Source organism: Temnothorax curvispinosus, unplaced genomic scaffold, assembly GCF_003070985.1.
Source record: "Temnothorax curvispinosus isolate PA1 unplaced genomic scaffold, ASM307098v1 QBEX01008921.1, whole genome shotgun sequence".
NCBI classification, from domain to species: domain Eukaryota; kingdom Metazoa; phylum Arthropoda; class Insecta; order Hymenoptera; family Formicidae; genus Temnothorax; species Temnothorax curvispinosus.
In genome coordinates this window covers 1-24334 of record NW_020218701.1, presented here as the reverse complement: position 1 = coordinate 24334, position 24334 = coordinate 1, and the positions used below count along the sequence as shown (strand labels likewise).

The window sequence follows — 24334 nt, the reverse complement described above, 5'->3', positions numbered from 1 at the left end:
ATATAAAATATAAATATATATATATGTAGGTATAGGTAATCTACATTTTAAGAGGAGTTTTGAAGAATAAGAATCGACATAGTATTTCCCGACGGCAATAAGATGTAAAACGTGCAAACTACAATTTCATCATATTTTATTGGATATAAAAAATGGTTATATTACGTTACGTATCTTTATTTTATATTTGACATGATTTTTTACATTATATATTGTATGTTATATACAATAACATATTCAAACGGAAATAGAGAGTCAAGGGAATTTATGAATATTTATTCATATTCATTAGTATAAAATACTTATTCATATTCATATAGTAGAGATGATTCATAGTTCTTCCACCATGAAACCAGCCAACCAGCAGGCTGCGCTCGTGATTGTGCACATTTTGAGGCTTGTCAGCGGTGACTCCGAGGGAGGAACGTTCACTCGGTCTATCGCGACAACGAGGAAATTCTCTCGCTGAGGACGAGTAACCGTAACAACAACTCGTACTCCGGTCCTAATAAGTGTCGCGCGACACTTTTGCACCGCGAATCGCCAAGGAATAACCCGAAATCTATGTAGCGTTCTTTTCCTAACCTCTAAACGTCCGTCTTGTACGAGAACGTCCCGTATCTCCGACGGTTTCACGCTATAATTGTCTCTCAAATATTTGCAGAGCGTAGAACTCGAGTAACGCAGTCAGGATGGACAGGCTGTTACGATTAGGCGGTGGGATGCCAGGCCTAAATCAGGGGCCACCACCTTCTGACGCTCCTGTTGTGGATACAGCGGAACAGGTATCTGTCAAAATTTCCTCGTGCTTTTCTTCTCGTTGTCTCTTTCCTGTTGTCTTATTCTTTCCTCGTCCCTACAGGTGTACATATCGTCCTTGGCCCTCCTGAAAATGCTTAAGCACGGCCGTGCTGGCGTACCGATGGAAGTGATGGGTCTGATGCTGGGTGAATTTGTTGACGACTACACCGTTCGTGTTATCGATGTTTTCGCTATGCCGCAAACGGGAACGGTAAATGTTAAAATACAAGCGAGAAGATTGATAAAGTACATTTATACAATAACGTTTGTTTTCTTCTGTTTTCTCAGGGCGTCAGCGTAGAAGCGGTGGATCCAGTGTTCCAGGCAAAGATGTTGGACATGCTAAAACAGACCGGTCGACCGGAAATGGTAGTAGGCTGGTACCATTCTCATCCTGGATTCGGCTGCTGGCTATCCGGAGTGGATATCAATACTCAACAGTCCTTCGAGGCTCTTAGCGAAAGAGCGGTAGCCGTTGTCATCGATCCCATACAATCAGTGAAAGGAAAAGTTGTTATCGATGCATTTAGACTAATCAATCCGAACATGATGGTGAGTATATCTGGTAGCAATTGTACCCGCCGATTGTGACCTCATCGTACCGATTGCAGGTTTTGGGACAAGAACCGAGACAAACGACGTCGAATTTAGGCCACCTACAGAAACCATCCGTTCAAGCGTTGATACACGGATTGAATCGGCATTATTACAGTATTAGTATTAATTATCGCAAAAACGAACTGGAGCAGAAGATGCTGCTCAATCTACATAAGAAAACATGGATGGACGGTCTTACCCTTGCCGAATATTCGGAGCACAGTCGGCTCAATGAGAATATCGTTTCCGAGATGCTTGAACTCGCGAAGAATTATAACAAGGTGAAACATTGCGACAATTGAAAAACTTGATATGTACTATTTGTATGGTATATAGGCGCACTGGATATCTTGAATATTGTAATAATGACAAGAGTTTTGTTTTTGTAGGCCTTGGAGGAGGAGGAAAAAATGACACCCGAACAATTAGCGATAAAAAATGTGGGCAAGCAAGATCCAAAACGGCATCTGGAAGAGAAGGTCGATACACTAATGGCTACAAATATTGTTCAGTGCTTGGGAGCTATGCTCGATACAGTTGTATTCAAATAACTGTTTTCTGATACGTCATTCGCAATATGGTATTTAAAGGAAATATACAGCTTTTTAAAATAGAAATATGAGATTTTGTATTCCCGATGTGCACGTAATCAAGTACAACACGATTTAATATGTGCGCGTTAGACGTCACGTTTTTCTTAGGGGGGGGGGGGAATGTTATTTTTTACGAATTTGGTATAATTATCAAATTGAATATTAAACGTAAATTAACGTAAATTGGCACGTGGATGTTCAACAAAAAATGAGGTACGCAATAGTTATTGCTGATACCTGGAATGAATATAATACAGTAATAAAGATTGTACGAGAAATTGGGTTCGAGTCTACCTGATAATAGAAATTTTAATATTTCAAACTGCACTTTTTCTGTACGAGAAATAAAGAGGGGACTCTTGTGCAGAGCAACTGGGCAACTGCTATGTGTATCCCCTCCCCCCTCCCATAAAGTGATTAGTGGTCCTCCAAGGCTTGGGCGTTTAGGCTAACAACCTGCCACGTTAAAAATTATTGTTAAGAAACTTGAAGGAAACTTCATCAATATTACTGAAGTTCGAGGCCATGGCCCGATTTCAAACTTCAGTTTGATATTGATGATGATGATAGAGTTAGACACAGAATAGACATTTATAATCAATTTTTATCTCACATTTTTTGTTTCACTACATCAGCACTCGCGTCTTCTTCTCTTTCTTTTCTTGCCAATGGTTACGTTATTTTTTTCCGTCTACATTCTTGAAAATATAATAAATTATTATTGATACTCAGACATCTGTGTGCAATTATAATCTATATCAAATTATATACATGATTTATGTAGGTTCATATATCGTGGAGAAAAACCAAAATGCATATAAATAGGTATGCATGATTCCTTTACGATAAAAAAAAATAAAAAAAATATATGTACAATATATTCTTTCAACTTAATCTTAAGAAAAATCAGAATACAAATTAGAGAATACTAGTTTAGACTCTAAACTCTAAACTTTAGACTTGTACATTCGCATCTGAGAAGATTTATATGAAGAATAACGTAAGAGAAACATCAGAAACTGTAAAAGAAAGAATCTCGCAGATATTTTGTATTTGTTTATGTTCTCGGAATAAAACTGTTTATTGTATAATATACAAAATTGTCTTAATATAATCTAGAAATAATATAATTCAATAAAAAAATTCAATAAGTTTTTATAAATCTAACTCGAGGTAGGTTCTTGATCTTTGTCCTTCTTCTTCTTCTTCTTTTTCTTTTTCTCTTCTTTTCCTGCGGATTCCTATAACACGTAAATGCAATAATATATAATAATCTCTGATTGTACATCTAATTATTAGGACCAATTCAATTACCCCACTGACAGCTTCTTCCACTGCAGTGGCAGGTTCTTCCATTGCAGTGGCAGCTTCTTCGCCTTCCGTGTCATGTTTCTCCTTCTTTTTCTTTTTCTCTTTTTTCTTCTTTTTATCTTTCGGTGATGTTTCTGAATTATCCGCTGTTTTTTCTACTACCGTACTCGCGTCTTCTTCTCTTTTCCTTTTTTTGCCAATGGTTATGTCACCATTCTTTTCCGTCTACATTTATTGAAAATATAAATATAATCTTTCATATATATATATATAATATATTTATAAAAAATAAAATATTAGAAATGATATTAGAATAATCGACTTGCCGTTGTTGATGCTGTTGTTAATGCTGCTGCGGATGTCGTCGGTGATGCTGTTGTCGTTGACAATTCGGCATAGTCTTTGTAACCATGTAACCATTCAGCAGGTGTGTTTTCATTAGGTTTTCCATGTTTATCTAACATCCCTTCAACTATCATACGTTTCTTTTGCGATGCTTTGGGTCCCAAGCCCCACTTCCTCGGATACGAATCTCTCTCCATGATAACTCTTTTAAGTTTCGCAACTACTCCATGATCACAGGTAGCCATGGTTGAAGAAGACATCAAAGCTATGGCTGATATATATACATATATAAGATAAGTATTGTTTGAAGACTACAAGATAAAGTCAAATATTTTAAAGATAAATATAAAAATGATATTTTGGGCATTCAGTTAAATATCTTTGAGTAAACAATACGTGAAAAGCTAACAATTACGACACATATCTCACTGTTATTTCGAAAATATACTTACCAAGTGCCACGGCTTCGCCCTTAGTAGTCACTATTACAATTTCCTTATTACACTCTATATCTTGGTCATACATCAAAACGCCCGGTAGCATTATTTTAGCTCCATAACAAATTGCATTCACCTAGTAAATTCGATATAATACTGTTAAACAACAGTATTCAATTTCCTTTATTATCAGCGCAAAAAGCAACGAGTCAAATACATACGGCGCTGTCCTTTATGATGATTCTTTTGTGACCCACTAGCAAAGATTCCAGCGGCTTTATAACTCTTCTTAGATACGATTCGTCCCCGTGATTTTCATACATCCACTGGGCGTCGAGAATATCATGCATGGTAACCATACCATCCTTTTCGGCCTGAACGCCGGAACGACTTCTTCGAAGTTCTTGCATGTGACAACCGGTACCTAAGAAGAGCCCGAGATGGACACACATAGTTCTAATATAGGAGCCAGCTTCACAGCTAACGCGGAATACTCCCATATTGCGTTCCTGGTCGTAATCAAGGAACCAACTGTCGTAAACTGTCCTAACGCGGAGTTGTCTTTTGACCGCTGATATCAGCGGCGGCCTTTGAAATAGAGCACCGCGCAATTTTTCCAATGCTTGTTTCACCTAAATCATCGCATTAGTGTGGCATCAATATATGAAATACTGTATATAAGATTGACACACATAACGATGACACCACATTTGGATAACAAAGAATAAATAAATATCAACATTTTCGCCGAGAGGAATTTTATGCTTAATAAAAACTTTTGAGTTTTGCACATTTTGTACCTATGGGCGTAAAATAACTCAATGATAGAGTGATCACCTATCAAACGAAAGACTCGAATTCAATTCCCAGCCCTATAACTCAACTATGTAAATGTAATTATTATTATTAATATTATACTATATTTATTTATATAAGTAGTTTATTCTATGTTACAAAGATTTATTCAAATAAATATTTATTTATTCTGCGTTACCCATAATTACGTATATTTACCTTCTGTATACTTTCCGGGGCGGAATGAAGCTTAAACACAGCAACGTATTCCTTCCCGGCGGACTGCTGGGACTTGGCCAGTCTCGTCGCCTTGTCTATGCAGACTATCAGGACCCCCGACACCTTGGGATCCAACGTGCCGGAGTGGCCGGTCTTCTCTACCTTCAGGATCTTCTTTATCCAAGCCACTACCTCGTGCGACGAGGGATTGCACGGCTTGTCCAAATTGATGCAACCTGACTTTATATACTCGGACAAGCTACGATGTAGCGGTGTAGAGCCGCTTGACAACGGGGTATAGTGATTCGTGCGTGTACACATCTTGTCAACATTCTGCAATAGACATAGTAAGAAATTTATCTCTCAATTTCATCAGTTATCAGCGATCACGTGTCGCAAACGCGTCTTGCGCAAAGATTTAAAATACCACCTTAAACAGCAATGGCCAGTTTTCACACTTGAGCTTCACCTCCATTTTGGAGGGTTCGATCTCGCACTTCGCTTCCAACTGCAGCTCGCCAATCGTCTTCTTCTTATCCTTCTTCTTACTTTTTTCTGCAAGAAATTTAGGAGATATAACCTAATTTGCTCCAACTTAACCCCTATTAAATAAATAAAGCAGGCTAAATTTCTCGGATTATAATCATCGAGGCGAGCGTAGCGAGCAACGTTGCTCGATTTATTCGTTTGCGCCGATAATTTAAACAGTACTATCATCGTAGGCGACCGACGCTGCGCCGGACACGTGTCCGTCATAAGATTGCTGCAAGACGGAGTTTGATAACAGAAACGACGCAATCCGGAGTAATGTAGCGAGGAGTAATATATCGAAGCGATTCCCCGAAAGAACATTCGTGCGAGAGCGATCTACTCACCTTGCTCCATTTTGAAGTTTGCTAAAATACGTGCAATTCAAACGCCGAATGCCACGAAGCGTACGAGAACTCCGTGAAGACAACGTGGAGCGGTAAAATGCCAGCATCTACGACGCAGCATAACCTCCCCTGGTGTGCATGCGTACGTGCGTGCACTGTTTAATTACGTCACGTGTAACCAATCGCAGCCGAGAAAAGTAGCGTTTTCACAAAATTTTCATTGGGTGATTCCAGTATAATCCTTCACCGAATGGCCACTGCAGTCGAGTGTGATTGGGTCTTACTTTCAGATCCAACCAATCACATTGATGAATTGATTTCATGCTTGTATCGAAATGTATCGAGGAAAAGAATCGCTTGGTCTCTCGAATCTCGAGTAATATCGCGAGAAGAATATATCGAAGAGTACGTTTAAATTTATTTCGATATAAATGCATTTTGATGTTGACATTGAAGTAATTAGATGTTACAGATTTTTTCATCGCCTCCATTATACTCTGATATAAATAATGTTTGCTATTCATCATCATTGCAATAAAAAGACGATGGCGATATTGGCGATTGCCCGCTGTGACGTCACGAATCAGCTGAATATCAGGGTCAGTATGCCACTGATCGTGCGCACGTGCGCACGACGCATGCAGGAGATTGACAGAAAGGGGATGCCGAAAATAAGGGTTGACAAGAGACTGACGGAAACAAAGGATGATGCGGAATAAGATGCATCCCTACTGGAATTTCTGCCGCAGGCGGGACACGAGAAAGTATATACTTTCACACTACAGTCGAGTTCGTTTCGTTTGTCTTAACGCGCGTCAGATGAATTAAGATATCTAAACGTTTGTTAATCCAACAGTTTCCGACTAACAGTACAAACCGTCATGGGTGAGCGAAACGTCAGAATGTTAATTTGCCTTCTTTCCAACACGGCGATCGTGCGTCCTCGTAAAAACCTTTTACCCGACTCCACCGTCGCGATAGTTTATTAATACTAGATGTAAAGAGTAGGCTGAGTTATTTTGGGCCTGCGTCCGCTGCCGCTTGCCGCTGCTTGACCTCGGATACCCGGCATCGACTCCCAACAATCTCGATGTTGACAGTCACCCCCTGGCTCCGGTCGCGTCTCGGAGCCGCTCTAATTTTTTGCTTTTCAAACATGGATCCTGATCCCGTAGATATGGCGATGGAGGTCAGGAACAAGCGCATTCTGCACTGGAGCTGCCGGGGTCTCACAGAGCTCCCAGAGGTGATAAGACTGCACGGTGGTCACGTCAAGGAGATATATCTCAAGTGGAACGAGCTCACCACTCTGCCTCCCTGGATCGCCGAGCTGTACAACATGACCAACTTGTACTTGTACAATAATCGGATTGAACAGTTGCCGGTGGAACTCGGCGAGATGAGCCAGTTAACGGTGTTGGACTTGAGTACCAACAGATTGCAGCTGGTACCTGCCTGCATCGGCAATCTGAAGAATCTGAGATATTTATCCCTTGACAACAACCTCATAGAGAGATTATCGGTTGGTAAGTTTACCGAGATCACCAGACTGTTGTAGAAAAAAAAGGATTTATTGATTTACATGAATAAAACAAAAACAGAATTAAGTCAACTGAATAATCTGGAAGTACTGTCCATCTCGGGTAACCAGATTGTCACCCTACCAGAATGGATCGGCTCCTTCCCAAAACTTCGAGAACTATACGTGGATGGCAATCGATTGAGGGAATTACCCAACAGATTAACTATAGCTCCTAATCTTACCCTGATCTCTGCGTGTGAAAACAGGTTGTTATTTGCATTAACATTCTGCGAAACAAGTATTCCGTCTATTAGATCGAATTGTAAACTTCGCACAAATTAATTAAACTATTTCTGAGTTCTGTATCCCAATAACTGCTTTTCTAGGTTGACATATTTGCCATTGAATGGATTTCTATCGGCTCCCTATATTCGAGTCGAAGGAAATGAATACTTAAATTATATATCGTATCCGCTTCTACAACAATTATACCCCCATTTAAGGCACTCTCTTATCTTTTATAAAGACGCCTGTAAAGACGTGACATCCAGGTAAGCTCGTTACAGATGTCAACTAGGAATAAATTATGCGCGAATGGAAATAAATCCTGAACAACTGTTACTTTACTTTTGAAGTATATATGTATATACTTCATATATATATATACACGATATAAAGTAAATTTATAATCTATGTGTATATGTATATATAATCACAGATATTTTAAGACGCATTATGACACAAATGGATTAAGCATAAAATTGCACATAAAAACGAAAGATTTTTTCCCAATAAACTACGATGCTACAATCGAATTACCACGGCAGCTGCTAAAGGTTCACGAGGTTCACGAGAATGTGACTTGCTCCCTGTTGGAATTAGCGCTGAGAAAAGTTTATACCGAGAGGTAATTCAGAGGAACCTTACAAATAGGAATCTCGTCATTGACATTTTGCAAAAATATAAATATCTTGCAAATTTAACGCAAGTACATTTCAGGTATAAGCACACACTCGACATTCCCGTTTTATCCGAAAAAGGGAAAGTAACGGTATTCTACGAACCGCTTCTTAAAAATACCAAACTGGACTTTATATTGTCCACGAATCATATTTTGTATAGTTTATTAACGAACGGACCCACTAGTATCTGCGTAAATTCTCAATGTCAGCAACCGATATTCACAGAGGCGTGGATCATCATCGATATGTGTAATCCCACCGTATGGCGCACAATAACGATCGCTCTATGTTGTAGCAGAAGGTATAACGTACAAAAGAATCGTGTAGTAGGTACCTGAATACATCAGTTTTCATATAGGTTTTCTTTGAATTTGCAGTTGCGCCATTGCGTTCGCACACTCGAATGCGACTAACAATCCTGATTGCCACTGCATCAATTGATGAACCCTCCTTGTTAGGTATCTAATTAATTTGTAAATAAAAGAGTATTAGAGAATAAAGAATTCTTGCGCGTTTAACCGAAATCTTGTGATAGTAGTTTGTAAATTAAACCTCTAGCTTGTTGTAATTGTAATTTATTTCGCAGCGTCGCGGCTACCAATAGCGACTCTTCAATAATGCCCAGTAGGAATTCAACGAACAAATCCCATGACATAACGGCGGATTATCGAGTTAAATTATTACATGTAGTTTCTTTGAGGTATCATTATTCAAGACTAGTCTCACTAATAACATCTTTTTTTTTTTTTATTAAAATATACGTTTGTGATTATGACTCGATGTACCTTTCATGCGACATATAAAAATTCAAGTTCACTATTTTGCTATATTTTCGCATTGAAATTGAGTCGCAAAAAAAAAAAAAAATAATTTCTATAGTCTCTCACTTCGTGGCTGGTGACTCAAATCGTCCACTCAAGCGATCAGAAGATCCAACGCTTTGTCACGATCGAAATTACACTTTACTAATGCCGCGAAAGCTTCGTCCTCGGGAAATCCTAGATCCTTCAACGTGCACAAATTTTCGCAGTAGGTCCTCGCCTTGGATTGATCGTGCTGCGCGAGCGTCAGCGCTTTCTCGGCATAATCACTCGGGACGCCAATCTCCTCCAAGGATTGAACGGCCAACAGGTATTCCACGATCTTCTTCTCGTTCGCTCGGCCTATTTCCAATACCGCGCGTGCCGCTCTGCACTTGGGAAATCCCATATCGTCCAGTTGCATGACTAATTTTAGATCACTCTCCGTCATGCCCGATAACAAATCCGCCGACGGTTTCTCGTGATTCGACGTCGAGTCGTTGAGCCTCGTGGTAACATGCGCGTCGTTGTCCGGACTCTCCAAATCGGGCCACGGCTTCCAATTCTATCGCAAAGAAAAACTGATCGAATCAATCATATTATGCGATAAAGGAAAAAAAAAGAGGATTTCGTTACCTCCATAACAGGCCGTTCCAATTCCTTTTGAAGTTCCTGCATTATTGCCGAAACGCTACGGTGATTTTCGTTGCTATGCGCGTCCGCGTCGGCTTCATCGTCCGCTGGACTCTCCGTATCGGCTTTCTCCTCCTTACAAACCTCGGACTTGTCATCGACTCTTAATTCATTTATAATATTCTCCAGTTTTCCCGCGGGTACCCATTGTAATCTAGGTTGTAAAACCTGCGATCAAAAAGTATCAAGTAAGATAAATTCGATCGTCCGCCGAGCAGTCGTTTGCGGTACTTGTTCGAATAAGCTAGAGCGTAACCAAGCGTTTCATTAACCTGCGCTAATTCCTCCATGTCATTGATGGTTTTTAATTCCATATTGTCGAAGGGGCTGCTCGTGTCGTTGTCGAAGTCGGCGAAGTCCAGACCCCCGTTCGTCTTTACGTGGAGATCCCGAAGGTCGTTCGCCGGGGGTGACAGCGGCTGCGGGGTGAGTATTGTTTCCGATGCGGGTGGCGCATTGATAGGTTGCTTCGCGCAATCCAGCGGCGGAGGTGACGGAGGAGTCTCCTCTTCCTCCTTCTTCCTCTTCTCCTTCAATCGAGCCTGACGCGCCTTGCTGCAGGCCTGTCTAGCCTTGCGCCACTCGCACATCTGATCACAAATCAATTAATCAGGGCTAATCAGGTCAGGGACAAGTTCGCTTGGAAACTGTCAAGTCATGGGACCATCCGTGTACATTGCATAGATTATTAAAGTATCGAAAAACGATGACTCCCTACCTTCTCGAGTACCGATCTCTCCAAGCTGAAGTCGTACACCAGCTTCGACACATCGGGCAATCGGTTGTTGTACGGCGCGGGTAGGCCAATCTTCCTCGGTGGTTTGTAGGCCTCCGCGATCTTGACGTGGACCCCGTCCATGTAAGACGCGACCAGGTCGCATTGCGCCGATACGGAGGGCCGTGCCATCGGCCCCCACAACGTCAGGGCGAACGTGAGGGAGTGACGCGCGACCCGCAGCGGAGATCGTCGCTCTACTCGCCGATGCTCGGGTCATAACCTAATCTCCGTCGCGATAAATCTCGTTTAATTGCGCGTGTCGCACGCCACCGACACATCTCGAGTGTATAATTACGACATAATTAAATGCCGGATTTTCTTCTTTCTCTCTCTCTCTTTCTCACTTTTGTTGTAGCTTGACAATCGTGAAATATCCCTCTAACGGTCGAGATGGCGAGAAAACACTTCCATTTGACACTTGACAGATCAGATTCTCGCCCTGGCGACAGAATATCAGTTGCCAGCAATAATAACAAAAAAGGGAGAAATCTGTTGTGAGTTAGAGAGGTTTATCGATATTTGGTATTAAAAAAATCTTTATTTGACCTTCTATATTCTTTTTCTATTCGAAATTTCGTATCAATTAATATAAAATAGAAAAAAAAGTATTAACTTTTTTCGATACTACTTTTTTTTATTTTATATTGATACAAAATTTTAAATAAAAAAGGAATAGAAGGTCAAATAAAGATTTTTTAATATAATAAATAAAAAAAATTTTTAATCAACGATTTTATCGAAGACAGCCAGCTGTGGTTAAATTTTCGTGATTATCAAGTGCAGCTCAGTAGGTCTGAGATTAATTGAAGTGTAAGGACATTATCGATTGTTGATGAACATTTTTTGACTGTCGGTAAAACGCTTTATGCGCATAGATGGCGCGCGCTTTATAATCGGGAGTGCCGAACAGTATCGCGCGAAAGAGAATTTTATTGATAATTAGTCCGCGGGCGATTGTGAATTTATTATCCGCGAGTGTTTCTCGCGAGTGTCCTGTGCGGTGAGAAGAGAAGGAGGAGAGCCTGACGTCCTGAGAGGAGGAGGAGGTCCGAGAGAGACATCGGGCACCGGCGGAGCAACCTTGGGGTAAGTAATATAACCTCTGCTTAGCTACATAAAATTAATAATTTGTTTCTATTTATTCGAATTGTTACATTTTGATAAGTTAAAAGTAATTAAAGACAGAGAAAAATTATCTAAGATTATATTCTTGTAAAGATCTTTTTCGGTAAACAGATAATTGTATTGCTAAATATTTTATTTAAAGATATGACTTATAGGCTGGATTCGGGGAGCGCGCTATTAGCGCTATTTGCTTATTCTATCCTTGTGTTACTTCTGATGAGCGATAAAGACAGAATGATTTAATAGCGCTAATAACGCGCTCCCCGAACGCAGCCTAGAGGCCAATATAATGAATTAAGAATTATCTTTTGAAATGTTGATTATTTTGAGCGCTTCTTTAATTTAAATCTTATGTTTGTATGTTACAGAGTATCATCGTAGCTATGCGGCTGATAACTCCGCCCGTTGCGCATCGGTCGGTGAGTGACGAATTTTTTTTTATAATGGGGTAACGAATCTGTGTGAATATATTAGATTGTACATTATTTATGTATTATTCCCATCTAATAATGCAGATAAATGCGACTTGTCACAGATCCGTTGCCCTCTGAAATGGATAGACTATAAATCAGACTAGGTTAAATAATTAATCCTGGAACTTTATCATTTATCAATTTATTGTGCTTATGCGAGAATGCTCTCGCGTTAGCACATGTCGAGTTCACAACAGAGCTCGTTATGTCGATGCATCGTTTATTTGATGCAGCATCTAATGTTTATCGCATAGTACACTAACCGCCAAGTGTACCCCATAGGTGATTTATTGGAATTTTGAAATATATGTATATTTTATTGTCAAGTATCTATATTTGTTATCAATTAACTAAATTTATTAAATTAATTACATTTTTAAATTTGTTTTTAAAATAATTATTGAAAAATAGACATAGAAAGAGATAAAGAATAAAAATAAAATTTTACAAGAAATAGAATATTTTTTTTATATGAGCTGTCTCATGTCACTTGAGTTTTCCCTTGACGTTTATTTTTCGGGGAAATAAGGTTTTAAAAATATTTCTAGATATTTTTTAGATATACCTACAATAATAATAATAATTTTCTACAGATAGGTAATAGATAGAGATAGCTTACGTGTAATTTAAGAAATAAAAATTAATAAGAGAAATATCTGTGAATAAAGAATAGATAGATTCAATAAAATAAAATAAATCAAACTATTACATATAAAAAAAGTTATTGTTACAACAATTTGTATTTTTTCACAAATTATTTTTTTCCTTTTTTTCTCTTTTTCTTTCCTCCAGGATTAAATATTACAAAAATTGGTGCAAGAAAGCAAAATGTATAAACAAATTTAACATGGATGTATCACGGATGATCGAGTGAAAAAGATCAAAAGATATTTTAGTTCACGTTTCACATATTCTTCTGAAGAATCTTATTATATATAAATTAACAATCGCATTAATGATTGTTAAAAAATTGCATATTTATTTTTATTTATATATACATATATATAACGCGCTAATTTTATCCTAATCTTTTATAGTCTATCTATCTAATGGCTTGAGTTATTTGCATCAATAAATGAAATAAAATGACATGAGATTCAATAAATATTCCGTCGCGGGACAGAATAATTTCTTTATATAGAAATGTCTCAAAACTGATAGTTTTTATATCAATTATACTAAAATGCATAATATAATGTGAAATGACACATATTTCATATATCGTATTAAATGTAATTTTAATAACATTTTGCAATAAAATAACGAGATGTTTATATGAATATACATGATACCTATATGTGAAAATTTATAAAGACAAATGTCACATGCGCGAGAATACGATAAATTCATTATATTGATTATTGCTTGATACTTTTTGCGTGAATATATTGCTTCGGAAATTATCGTCCCTTTTGGATCTCACGTCATTCATTCTCGCGGTTCGGTCCGCGGTTCGCGATTTGGATTGTACTAAAATTTTTTTGTTTATGTATTAATTTATTGATCGAGTGATCAGTTAATTTTTAAATTTCGGTTGTTTTATGTTTTTACGTTATAGTATTTAAATTTATATATTCGCGCTCGAGATTAAACGCGACAATTTTGATTAGAGAGAATGCGGTTTATAGTTTATATAAAAAAATAACAAAAAGGGAGAAGTCTGAGTTAGAGAGGTTTATCGATATTCGGTATTAAAAAAATCTTTATTTGACCTTCTATTCTTTTTCTATTCGTCATATCAATATAAAATAGAAAAGAAAGTATTATCGACTTTTTTCGATAATACTTATTTTCTATTTTATATTGATATACGAAATTTCAAATAAAAAAGAATAGAAGGTCAAATAAAGATTTTTTAATAATAAATAAAAAAAATTTAAATCAACGATTTTATTGAAGATAGCCAGCTGTAGATAAATTTTCGTGATTATCAAGTGCAACTCAGTGAGTCTGAGATTAATTGAAGTGTATAAGGACATTATCGATTGTTGACGAACATTTTTTGACTGTCAGTAAAACGCTTTACATGCGCATAAAAGACGATAACGCGAACTTGAATACTGAACATTTAGAATAACAATACGTGTGCATGTATATACATATATCTTTTTATTATAAATATTTTTTTATATTACACTTGTACTTATTCTAGTTAAATGTTTAGAATAAAGCGCATTCATAGATCTTGTTTAATGCACTATTTTTAAACTATTTTTTTCGAAACTATTCTAAAACGTAAAATATAATAAGAGAGTTGAAAATAATCCTTTTACTTCGAAAGTTTTTTTATTTCCAAAATTTGTAACATACGTGTTTTATTTATTTCCATGGTAATATCATTAGGTTTTACATTAAAACTCGAGAATATAAATTATTATTATTATTAAGATATTTATATTTGATATAACACTAGAGATGTAAGAATTTCGTTGCTTTCCGTTTATGAACGGAACAATCGTTTTTTTTATTTAAAAAATAGACAAACGCACGGAATATACTATCAATTAGCTTTGTTATAATGATTACACGTTACTATGATTATACTGTAAAATATTATTTTCTATATTATATTAATTTAATTGTTAATTATCATTACACTACGTATTCCTAAACCATAAATAGACATATTAACACTTAACTAAAAAATGATAAATATTAACGCAATTGTGATTTAAACCAGTCAAAAAATAAATGGATAGTTCAATCGATGGTTTTTGTCAGTCGTTTTACGGAGACGATTTCAAGCATTTGACGCATGCTCGTGACTTCATCGCCACAGTCCGTCATAGTATTTTGAATATGTAGTGAACAGCTGATAATAGGCACGAGCACTATCTTTTGACATTGTATTTGCATATTGTATTGATTGTGGCTCGATTATTTTTGATACATTATGCATTAATATCAATCTCCCACTCTTCATGTCGATTTTCTTTGTCTTATACCATAATACCGCACATATAACACGGACATAACTGGTAACTAACATAATAAGGTCTGGATACCGAATAGCAAAGAGTACCTATATCCCTTATATCCAACGAGATTACCCGGATTTGACGGAAAAATAAGATAGGATTTGTACATGCATATTCCTCATGAATTTTTTAAGTATTCTCAGTACTGTGAGTCGGGGGGTATTCTAATACTCATTAGATAGTAATACTTATTTAGAACGGTGGATGTCGTTAATTCTTCCCAGAAATTCTTCATGTATTTATTTTTCTGTATGTATTCCTTAAAACGAAGTCTCTATGAATTTCTATTCAGTGTTATCTGGGGTACTATAGTGAACAGCTGATAAAAGGCACTATCTTTTGACATTGTATTTGCATAATGTATTGATATATGTGGTTCGATTATTTTTGTAACATTGTGTGATATGCATTGTCAGTCTCCCATTCTTTATATCGATTTTATGCTTATTTATAAGACAAAACTAGCTGGTCGTCAAAAAATACGATCGTGCCTCGCGTCAGGTATGCACGCCGCCGCGCCGCGCCGCCGCGCTGTCAGCAGAAAAGCAAACCGATTAATGGTTTTTACGGGAAACCACTCTACGTTAGTACTGTTCGAGCTGTCGAGGCAACAAACTCTCCTAGATCAACAATCCAAATTTTATCATTAATTTACACGAATCGCATATTCGAAGAAAATGTCCCACGACTCCCACGTCGAAGATTCTCAGAGATGGATCAACCAGGTGATGGCGAGGATTATCGAGAATCTTGGATTGGACGTTGACAAAGCTCGATACGAAATCTCCAAATCTATCAACTTTCTAGTGACAACCATATATTACGTACGCCTGCAGTTTAAGAATAAAGAAAACGATCAGAACGAGGAATTGTCTATGGTGCTAAAAAGACCCACGAAGAACTTCATCCACATAGGTCGCATCGATTTTCAATTTGAAAACGAGATTCTGTTCTATCAAACGTACATCCAACCGAACGAGAGGCATTTTTACGCAAGATGTTACTACGCCGAAAAACGGTCGCCCACCGATTTCGTGATCGCCCTGGAGAACGTTAACGAACGAGGATATCATTCTTGCTCGTACCCACACAACGCTCCTTTCGAGTACACGTTGGCAGCGATGCGCGAGTTAGGACGATTTCACGGTAAAGGGTACGTCATGAAGGAACTGCAGCGGGAAAAGTTCTTCGATATCGTGGCGCGACTGCAAGAGCCTAGATACGCGAAAGGATACGTGATGGAAGCTTGTTTCAATGTTACGGCGACGCGATCGCTGGAATATCTCCGCAGACAAGGCTACGATGCAGCTTTCTGCGACAGGATGGAAGCCATCCTTACGAACGCGTTTGACGAAGTGATGATGAAGATAATAAAGCCGCTTGAACCTCTGGCCACGATGTGCCACGGCGACTTTCTATTGAACAACATTCTCTTCAAGGCGGATGAGGGTGGACGATATCGCGCGATGCTGATCGATTTCGCGCTTATTAGATATTCGACGCCCGTCGTCGATCTCTCCACGTATTTCTACAACTGTTGCTGGAATGAAGAGATACGAGAGAAATTTTTCGACATCATGCGGGCTTATCACGACGCGCTGATGGAGTATTTGCTGGACGCTGGCGTTCAAGACATTGAGAAATATTCATATAACGCTCTGTTGGACGATTTTAGGAGGGGCGCTCTCTTTGGTTTTATTGTCGTATCCCAATTTTTACCGGCAATATTGGGATATCTCAAACTAGAAGCGATAGTACAAGACACAATTAGTCTAGGCGCGTTGGGATATGCAAAGAAGCATAAATATGACGGCGGAGACGAAGTATGTAAAATACTTGCTGATATATTGCTGCATCTGAGAGATCTTGGCTGCTTGAAACATATTTTATAATGTGAGATAATTTACATAAAATGCATATAAGATACAAATTATATCGATTAGTAACTATGAAGTATATATGGCGAAAGATTTTCAAGTGATCAGGTGATCAGGTAATATAGATTCGTAATTATATTAAAGGCAAAAGATTTATTTTATAAATATTGTTGTCTTTCTCTCGTTGTCATTTCTATATGAGAAATATTAGTTACATTATAATACAAAGACCGAGTTGCAAGTGTAATTAGAGGCGAAATATATTGAATCACGTTCGACTTTAAGGTGTCTTGTGCGATATAATACGGATAAAATTGTATATCATAGTTAAAAACTTCGATATCGCAATAATATTCAATTCAAAGGAAGTAATGCAAACGCGTATAACTAACAAAAACATAAATAATAAATAAACATATCTTATTTTAATAATAATTAAAATTCAGATGAAAATATCTTGAAACATAGTATGTATATTTTTTCAAAAAATATATTTATAATGTATAAATTATAATCGTCAAATCATAGCTATTTGATTTCAGAAATTTACTATGAGGAATTAAAACAATTAGTCCAAGGTGTATTTTATAATTGTCAATTTTATATTAAATTTAGTATATTCAGCTACAAAGTGTTATAAAAATATTTAAAGAAACACGGTAATGTAAAAATTATAAAGCACATACGTAATTTACTACTAACCAAATGGCAGTAAAATATATTTTATATATGTCACAAAAAATAAAAATTATATTAATCACCGAAATCATACTAAAACATATTAATACAAACGATATATACTTGATCTGAAATATATTATTTCGATATTTTAACGTTAATAGATTATGTATTAATTTAGATTTGTACGGTACAAGTAGTTTGAGCTAACTATAGTACATACATAAATATAAAGCATACATGGAGAAAAATAAATTTAATAAAAATCCGATAAATATGAAATCTGTTATTATAAAATATATACCTTGTCAAGTTGTGCCCTTTAGTATAAAGGTTGGAAATAAAACCTTTCAATATTGCGATTGTAACATGAGAGATCTATAAAAGTGATACAAAATATTCATACTTGATACTTTATATATTCAAAAAAATTAATTATATAATGTAGACGAAAATATATGCAATAAATAAAATGATGAAAATGGGGATTGTAAATAATATTAAACTTTGAAGAATGAACAGAAATTTTCATTCTATACAGTAATAAATACTGTTTAAATAAAGTTTTCAGCACAATGCGACGTCATTATTTCATGTCTTTTATTCAAAGTCTAGCAACGATTATAATTATAATTATAATTAAAATTGAAATACATTATTAGCAAATAATACTATTACATAATGTCTACAAAGTATTATAAATTTAATTTAAAAAATTCATCCGCATGAGCTCTATATCAAATGTAATAAAACTAAAGTGCGTTTATAAAAGATATTTTACGAAGGATATCAAACAGCATCAAATCTAATACTCTATAAATTATTTTTTAATTATAGAACAGTAATATGTCATATTATAACAGTATAACAATATAATATGACATATAAATATATTTAATTACAGAACAGCATTGTCACAGAAAATTTTATCAATAGCTTCCAGACTATTAATAAAATACTAAGTATTATAAAAATATTAGAAATAATTAAAAATGATTAAAAAATTATTTACAAAGTAGTAATAATAAATAAAAATAGTATTATTTGAAAAATTATGCAGATAGGTCTTGATCCATCGTGATTGTAACAGACGCAACGTCTTGATTGATCAACCCACTATTGACGTCTTCTTCATCATAATCTAATTTTTGTAATTGATCAATTAAAGTTTGACTTTTTCCAAATCGTTTTGTAAAAATATCTACGGACGCTTTAAGTATATTTCTACGCTTTTTTATCATAAATGTAACTCGTGCCAAAGCGTCTCGATCTTGATGGAAATATTTTCCCGCAAATGTGTTCACCTGAAACAGGTTAGTTGAGGATGTTTATCAATAATAAGTAGTAATTTATTCTTATACAACGATCTTATAAAGTATAATTTTTCATTTGACATAACACTAATAGTGCATGGTATGCATATAAATACATTTAATCCTTTAACTGTGGAAGTATATATATAAAATTGTCTTCTGTTTGCAGAAAATATATACATTAACATCCACGAAAATCTATTATTAATTAAAGAAGGCATACATCACACATATACTTATATGTACATGTATATTAATATTCAGTACTCAATTATTATCAATTCACAACACAGTAATATTCTTAGATTTAATTACCATATTATAAAAATTTAGTTCTAAACCACGCGCTAGTATTTCTCAATTTCAAACACAGCTTTATAAGATACAAATATATAGCCCAAAAATATGAACAAAATAAATTATATATATTAATGTAATTATGTAAAGTTGCATTAATCTATAATTCCAAACACGATGAACGTTTGATTTTAAGCGCGCTACAGTTAAAGGATTATCAATAGAAAAATATAAGTATGAATTCTAGAATCATAAAATCTACCATGGACAATTGTTCGTTAGAATAAACATTTTGATATACAGTAAATAACGTTTGTGTTGCAGGAAGTAATCTGTAAGAACAAAATAATATATTTATATAATTAATGTATAAGATAAATTTATTTAAAAAGAATAGAATATATATTTGTAAAGAGATATGTATTACCTGGGTTTTATAATATCAAAATTTGCTAATATGTAGTCAAGGACCAAATCGTTGCGTGCATGTTTTTCAAGAATTAAATTGAAGATAAATACATGGTCCAGATCCTTAAATAATTTAGTATTTGATGCTGTAATATACAAATAGTTGATAATGATATCAGGATCTTCAGCACAATTCAAGTTTTTCAAAAGATCGTCATTAGGTGATGTTAGCACATATCGTTCCATCATTTTATCCCAAGTAGTCTTATTAGCTACCGCCAAACCAAAGCAGTACGTCCAATCTTGCCACCAGTATGGAATCCTAAAATACATATGTGTGTATGGAAAAGAGGTACATGCATTTCATACGCATATAGCCGACGTTTTATTTTATCAAGTGTTTTGTATTTTTTTCCGTTCTGTTAGATAAATCTTATTTTGCAAAATTAAGTGTCTGTCGTGCGCTGTTCTGTCACTCTATATTAGCCACGTGACCATAAGACTAATACGTGTGAACACAGTGAATGAATAAATAAATGAAAGATGAATCCATCGATAACGTCTCTTGTTATTATATACGATACAATATTTTTACTTGTTTTGCATATTTATTTTATGTATTAAAACAAGAATAAAAATTAAGAAAAAACAATAAAGAGACTGTCTGATTTCGACGACTCGAAGAAATAAAAGGAATCGATTACATCCATATGCATACGTGCGCGCGCATACGCAACACACACGCACAAATATAAAATATAAGATAATCATGACCACACACACACACACATAAAGTTACTTGTGATTATCAGGATCCGCCAAATGTTCGCTTAATTTAACGGCGGCGTTTTTTTTGCATTCCGCGTGACCGACGGTACATGCCCATTTCGTGGCCTCTAGCCTTAGTAACTTAGTGAGATCGTCATCATCAGGATTTTCTTCGTATCCCAAATGTTGAAGAACCCCATTAAAGTTTTGTACCATGTATAACTAGAAATCATGAGATAATATTGAATTTTATATTAGTTTGTTGGGGTACATGCGAAGTTACGTGATTCATATATACAATGTATGTATATATATATATATATATATATATATATATATATATATATTGTTAGTAATTGTTGCCTTAATTGTTAAAACATTCACTAGAATTCACAAGGATTATTGGTGAGCTTGCGCCTAAGTTTCCCTAACGTCCATTCGTATTAATGTTAATTAAAACGTTTTCTATGATTGTGCGATTATAAAACCGACCGCGACAGACTTTATGACAAAGCGGTGAATGTGTAAATGCAGAACTGGCCAAATTAAAGAGCCAAATATTTTTTTCATCTTTATAAAATCTGTTATTACATACCTTGAAACCTTTACTCTCTGGCAGTGAAAAGTACTTCTCATTCCGTTCTAATATTCGGAACATTGGACGCCATGCCACATAATCTCTCTCAAATGTGTAGTAAGCAATAAGATAATTGAATATGTAGCTTTCTAGTTGGTCTTCGAGCAAAAAAGCATATGCATCATCGATAATTTGAGCACGATTAAGAACGTGTATTTTCGTGTGATCTTGAGAGCCCAAGAAAGGTATGATTTTTTCGTAAATTCCGGTATCGTAATAGACACGACAGTATGCTGTAGAATTATCCATTAAATTTATTATTAGATCTTTTTGTTTGAAATTATCAAGGTATATTTTCAAATACTGACATTTTGATTAGTGTAATAAATAAATTTTATGTAATTTGCACCTTACAATTGTTACAAAAAAATGTACATTACCAATGTACTTCACCAATGAATTATCAATGTAATTCACCAATGTATCGAAGAATATTATAATTATATAAATTTTGAAGCTTCTTTTTGATAAAAAAATATATTAAGAAATGAATATATTGTAAAACTTTTGTGTTGATGAAGCAAATAAGATAGATATAAAAGGGCGTAAAATTTATTGATTTATACCAGTTTGTTGTAGATTGACGATAATCCAACCAAGAGTATTAATTGGTATTCTAAGAGTTTCGTCTGGCTCTAACCAAAAAATGGGCATAGTATTGGAAAAATTCAGACGGCTCTGGTCAGTGTAGGTTATGGGTATCCACCATTTATTATTGGTACCTTCAGTTGCGTGGAAACATTTTTGTGTTATTATTAGTTCACCTGCATTTTTGTAATTATTAGTGTGGTAATTCATCGTTACATTCAGCACAGGATAACGATTTTGGACTATCCACATATCCATCACTTCTTTTATTCTGATATTCATATAATATCGATATCTAGGGGGGTAAGAAGGTTCGTCTTCAGCACTTTGTATGGCCCTCCAGAAATCATCGGGAGTGACCGCCGAATATTGCCTAAATTTGAAATATGACATTGTCATTAGCTTATAACACATACGTCGTATGTATTTATTTACTATTACAAAATCAAACGTGAGCATTAATGTACAATTTAATTAATACATATGTAGAAACTAAGAATATGATTTAAAACTAGCTTATCGTTAGTCAAATTATAATTAAGGAATAAAGTATGGTCTCTTCTAATCGAATAGCATTGGATATTGAACGCACAAGTTTATGTCTCTGATGTGACGTTTTATATTTTCCAACGTAAACGCAAGAAACATTATACTTATGATATTTAATGTTGCGATATGTAATAACTATAATAGACTACATTGTACATACATACTTACTTTGTAGCGAAATACTTGGTGATACCCTTTCGAAATACCTCGTCGCCCACTGCATGATGTAACATGCGCAATATAGCTGGAGCTACGATACACAGCATAAAATACTGATTAATAATACGTATAAAGTATATTTTATATACTTTTATACATAAAATAAGGCATATGTGAACGTATTGCGCAAAACGAGAATTTGTTGTCTATTCACTTTCTGTTCCACCTCTGTCTTCGTGCTATTCTACATTAAGCTAATCATGGACGATAGTTTCATTTTATTTACATAATTGTACCTTTTTCATGAACTTGATCAACAAAGAGTTGGTTATCCAAGGTATCGTCATCATAAAGATTCAATGTAACAGAACCCAATAAGCCATCATCTAGATGGAGAGCATGGTGCATGGCCCCAGTAACGAATAAGTCCATTGACCGCGAATCTTTAAATCCAATTTGCAACTGTAACAGAAAAAAATTCTTTGATATGGCTGAATATAAAAATTCGAAGAAAAGTTCGCAATTATAGGGATACAAACCTACATGTACGCCACTTTTAATAACTTTGCTATTTTAAATTTTATTGTAATTTATTTATGTCAAATGTGTTAACCGTTTCACGTATATAATTTTTTTTTAGAAGATCATACTTTAATTATTTTTTAAGGTAATGTACATTACTGAATACAAAGATAAAATCAAGATATAAAAATTCTAGAAGTTAAATTTTTTTTGTTAAATATTTATTGTTATGGATGCGAAAAATAAAATACGTTTAAATTCTAATAAAACTATTACAATAATAATCATTGTATCGTCAAATATGAAAATTATGTTGAAACATAAGAGATTAAAAATAGTAAATTTTTAATATGAGCTTGGGAGGAGACAAGTACTGAGAACATAATATTCTCGAATTTTAATAGAAATTAGTATTAAATGTTTCGCTCTAGTTATTCGCGGAAAGAACAGCGTTACAATCTTTTTTATAATTCTAAATTAAAGAATTGCCATTAGTTATTTAGCTTTGTCTGATACATTTTATAAGAATATAGAAATATTTAATGGATGTTATTTTGATTTTAGAGACTGAAGTGCATTTCCAACTTTTCTATTTAACGAGCAATTCATTGCATTAGTAATATTAAACAACCTTGTCGAGGAAATACGCCTGGAAATACACAGCAAATCCCTCATTTAACCACATGTCAGTCCACCATAATGGGGTGATGAAATTGCCGAACAACTGATGTGCTATTTCATATGCTACTAACGACGCCACTTCTTTTCTCCGAAATGTGGGATCTCTGCTTTCATCGTAGACAACTTTTGATTCGCTAAAAGGCAAAACATAATATAATATTCAAAATGTAATTATGCCTAGTTTTTTTTCATCGTTAGCATGCAGTCTAATGTGTAATTATATATATATATATATCATTGAAAGAAAGGGTGACATTCACATCAATTAAATACGTTAATTTGTTTTAAAACAGCCTAAAAATGGAAATATATAAATGAAATTTAAATATCCATAAAATACACATGTGTTTTTTATCGTTTTTAATTATGAAAATTTGAATGCTAGAAGTTATTCGTCAGTTCTAATAGCTTCATATTAATTTCTTTTATTCATGTACATATTAATAAATCTCTTTGGTTATCAATATTACAGGTAAATGATGATTCCCCAATTTCCCATCGAGGCCTTGGTATAATCTGGTATCATGACGTGATCTATTTTCGGTACCCCTTT

The 24334-nt window shown here is 35.1% G+C and overlaps 7 protein-coding genes across 10 annotated transcripts; 3 read left to right on the top strand and 4 right to left on the bottom strand.

Moving 5' to 3' along the window:
- Positions 1–362: 362 nt before the first annotated feature.
- On the top strand, positions 363–2015 carry LOC112458445 (26S proteasome non-ATPase regulatory subunit 14). The gene is made up of 6 exons (XM_025022069.1): positions 363–566; positions 665–785; positions 863–1012; positions 1090–1353; positions 1413–1679; positions 1788–2015. The coding sequence occupies exons 2-6, from the start codon at positions 693–695 to the stop codon at positions 1947–1949; spliced, it is 936 nt and encodes a 311-aa protein (XP_024877837.1). The 5' UTR covers positions 363–566; positions 665–692; the 3' UTR covers positions 1950–2015.
- A 378-nt stretch (positions 2016–2393) lies between these two features.
- LOC112458443 (H/ACA ribonucleoprotein complex subunit 4-like) lies at positions 2394–6363 on the bottom strand. Its single transcript, XM_025022068.1, has 8 exons — positions 5974–6363; positions 5529–5653; positions 5099–5431; positions 4306–4716; positions 4100–4220; positions 3629–3918; positions 3306–3527; positions 2394–3232 (listed from the first exon to the last, which is right to left on the bottom strand). The coding sequence occupies exons 1-8, from the start codon at positions 5981–5983 to the stop codon at positions 3155–3157; spliced, it is 1590 nt and encodes a 529-aa protein (XP_024877836.1). The 5' UTR covers positions 5984–6363; the 3' UTR covers positions 2394–3154.
- A 212-nt stretch (positions 6364–6575) lies between these two features.
- Positions 6576–9136, top strand: LOC112458448 (leucine-rich repeat-containing protein 28-like). 4 transcript variants are annotated; one of them, XM_025022073.1, is made up of 9 exons: positions 6576–6737; positions 6830–6858; positions 7149–7499; positions 7575–7761; positions 7882–8046; positions 8214–8402; positions 8495–8758; positions 8835–8915; positions 9044–9136. In XM_025022073.1, exons 1-8 carry the CDS (start codon positions 6679–6681, stop codon positions 8896–8898), a joined length of 1308 nt encoding a protein of 435 aa, XP_024877841.1. In that variant the 5' UTR covers positions 6576–6678; the 3' UTR covers positions 8899–8915; positions 9044–9136. The 4 variants fall into 4 exon arrangements, with proteins under 4 accessions (XP_024877841.1, XP_024877840.1, XP_024877842.1 ...); XM_025022072.1 differs by lacking the exon at positions 9044–9136 and having other exon boundaries at positions 8835–8981; XM_025022074.1 differs by lacking the exon at positions 9044–9136 and having other exon boundaries at positions 6631–6762; positions 8835–8981.
- Positions 9137–9182: 46 nt separating this feature from the next.
- Positions 9183–11234, bottom strand: LOC112458450. Its single transcript, XM_025022076.1, has 4 exons — positions 10669–11234; positions 10223–10540; positions 9894–10118; positions 9183–9822 (listed from the first exon to the last, which is right to left on the bottom strand). Exons 1-4 carry the CDS (start codon positions 10855–10857, stop codon positions 9373–9375), a joined length of 1182 nt encoding a protein of 393 aa, XP_024877844.1. The 5' UTR covers positions 10858–11234; the 3' UTR covers positions 9183–9372.
- Positions 11235–15801: 4567 nt separating this feature from the next.
- On the top strand, positions 15802–17965 carry LOC112458440. Its single transcript, XM_025022065.1, has one exon. It carries the CDS (start codon positions 15982–15984, stop codon positions 17194–17196), a length of 1215 nt encoding a protein of 404 aa, XP_024877833.1. The 5' UTR covers positions 15802–15981; the 3' UTR covers positions 17197–17965.
- A 906-nt stretch (positions 17966–18871) lies between these two features.
- Positions 18872–21354, bottom strand: LOC112458447 (aminopeptidase Q-like). Its single transcript, XM_025022071.1, has 5 exons — positions 21241–21354; positions 20677–20867; positions 19897–20199; positions 19732–19801; positions 18872–19163 (listed from the first exon to the last, which is right to left on the bottom strand). Exons 1-5 carry the CDS (start codon positions 21301–21303, stop codon positions 18912–18914), a joined length of 879 nt encoding a protein of 292 aa, XP_024877839.1. The 5' UTR covers positions 21304–21354; the 3' UTR covers positions 18872–18911.
- A 480-nt stretch (positions 21355–21834) lies between these two features.
- Positions 21835–24307, bottom strand: LOC112458451 (aminopeptidase N-like). The gene is made up of 5 exons (XM_025022077.1): positions 24252–24307; positions 23732–23915; positions 22875–23040; positions 22588–22669; positions 21835–22243 (listed from the first exon to the last, which is right to left on the bottom strand). Exons 1-5 carry the CDS (start codon positions 24305–24307, stop codon positions 21835–21837), a joined length of 897 nt encoding a protein of 298 aa, XP_024877845.1.
- Positions 24308–24334: the final 27 nt, after the last annotated feature.

What these genes read in the sequence shown, in the direction of transcription:
- LOC112458451 (XM_025022077.1), bottom strand. Translation starts at nt 24,307, where the DNA reads ATGATACCAGATTATACCAAGGCCTCGATGGGAAATTGGGGAATCATC. An exon ending in TGGGGAATCATCATTTACCT is followed by an intron (nt 23,916 to 24,251) that starts GTAATATTGATA and finishes TTTGCCTTTTAG; the next exon opens with CGAATCAAAAGTTGTCTACG. An exon ending in TGATCAAGTTCATGAAAAAG is followed by an intron (nt 22,670 to 22,874) that starts GTACAATTATGT and finishes TGTGTATCGTAG; the next exon opens with CTCCAGCTATATTGCGCATG.
- LOC112458445 (XM_025022069.1), top strand. Translation starts at nt 693, where the DNA reads ATGGACAGGCTGTTACGATTAGGCGGTGGGATGCCAGGCCTAAATCAG. An exon ending in TTGTGGATACAGCGGAACAG is followed by an intron (nt 786 to 862) that starts GTATCTGTCAAA and finishes TCGTCCCTACAG; the next exon opens with GTGTACATATCGTCCTTGGC. An exon ending in CTATGCCGCAAACGGGAACG is followed by an intron (nt 1,013 to 1,089) that starts GTAAATGTTAAA and finishes CTGTTTTCTCAG; the next exon opens with GGCGTCAGCGTAGAAGCGGT.
- LOC112458448 (XM_025022073.1), top strand. Translation starts at nt 6,679, where the DNA reads ATGATGCGGAATAAGATGCATCCCTACTGGAATTTCTGCCGCAGGCGG. An exon ending in CGCAGGCGGGACACGAGAAA is followed by an intron (nt 6,738 to 6,829) that starts GTATATACTTTC and finishes TTAATCCAACAG; the next exon opens with TTTCCGACTAACAGTACAAA. An exon ending in AACAGTACAAACCGTCATGG is followed by an intron (nt 6,859 to 7,148) that starts GTGAGCGAAACG and finishes CTGATCCCGTAG; the next exon opens with ATATGGCGATGGAGGTCAGG.
- LOC112458450 (XM_025022076.1), bottom strand. Translation starts at nt 10,857, where the DNA reads ATGGCACGGCCCTCCGTATCGGCGCAATGCGACCTGGTCGCGTCTTAC. An exon ending in AGAGATCGGTACTCGAGAAG is followed by an intron (nt 10,541 to 10,668) that starts GTAGGGAGTCAT and finishes ATTTGTGATCAG; the next exon opens with ATGTGCGAGTGGCGCAAGGC. An exon ending in ACATGGAGGAATTAGCGCAG is followed by an intron (nt 10,119 to 10,222) that starts GTTAATGAAACG and finishes TTTTGATCGCAG; the next exon opens with GTTTTACAACCTAGATTACA.
- LOC112458440 (XM_025022065.1), top strand. Translation starts at nt 15,982, where the DNA reads ATGTCCCACGACTCCCACGTCGAAGATTCTCAGAGATGGATCAACCAG.
- LOC112458443 (XM_025022068.1), bottom strand. An exon ending in CCCCGGAAAGTATACAGAAG is followed by an intron (nt 4,717 to 5,098) that starts GTAAATATACGT and finishes GCGATGATTTAG; the next exon opens with GTGAAACAAGCATTGGAAAA. An exon ending in TAACAACAGCATCAACAACG is followed by an intron (nt 3,528 to 3,628) that starts GCAAGTCGATTA and finishes CAATAAATGTAG; the next exon opens with ACGGAAAAGAATGGTGACAT.
- LOC112458447 (XM_025022071.1), bottom strand. Translation starts at nt 21,303, where the DNA reads ATGTTCCGAATATTAGAACGGAATGAGAAGTACTTTTCACTGCCAGAG. An exon ending in TTTGATATTATAAAACCCAG is followed by an intron (nt 19,802 to 19,896) that starts GTAATACATATC and finishes TTGTTCTTACAG; the next exon opens with ATTACTTCCTGCAACACAAA. An exon ending in CTAACGAACAATTGTCCATG is followed by an intron (nt 19,164 to 19,731) that starts GTAGATTTTATG and finishes AACCTGTTTCAG; the next exon opens with GTGAACACATTTGCGGGAAA.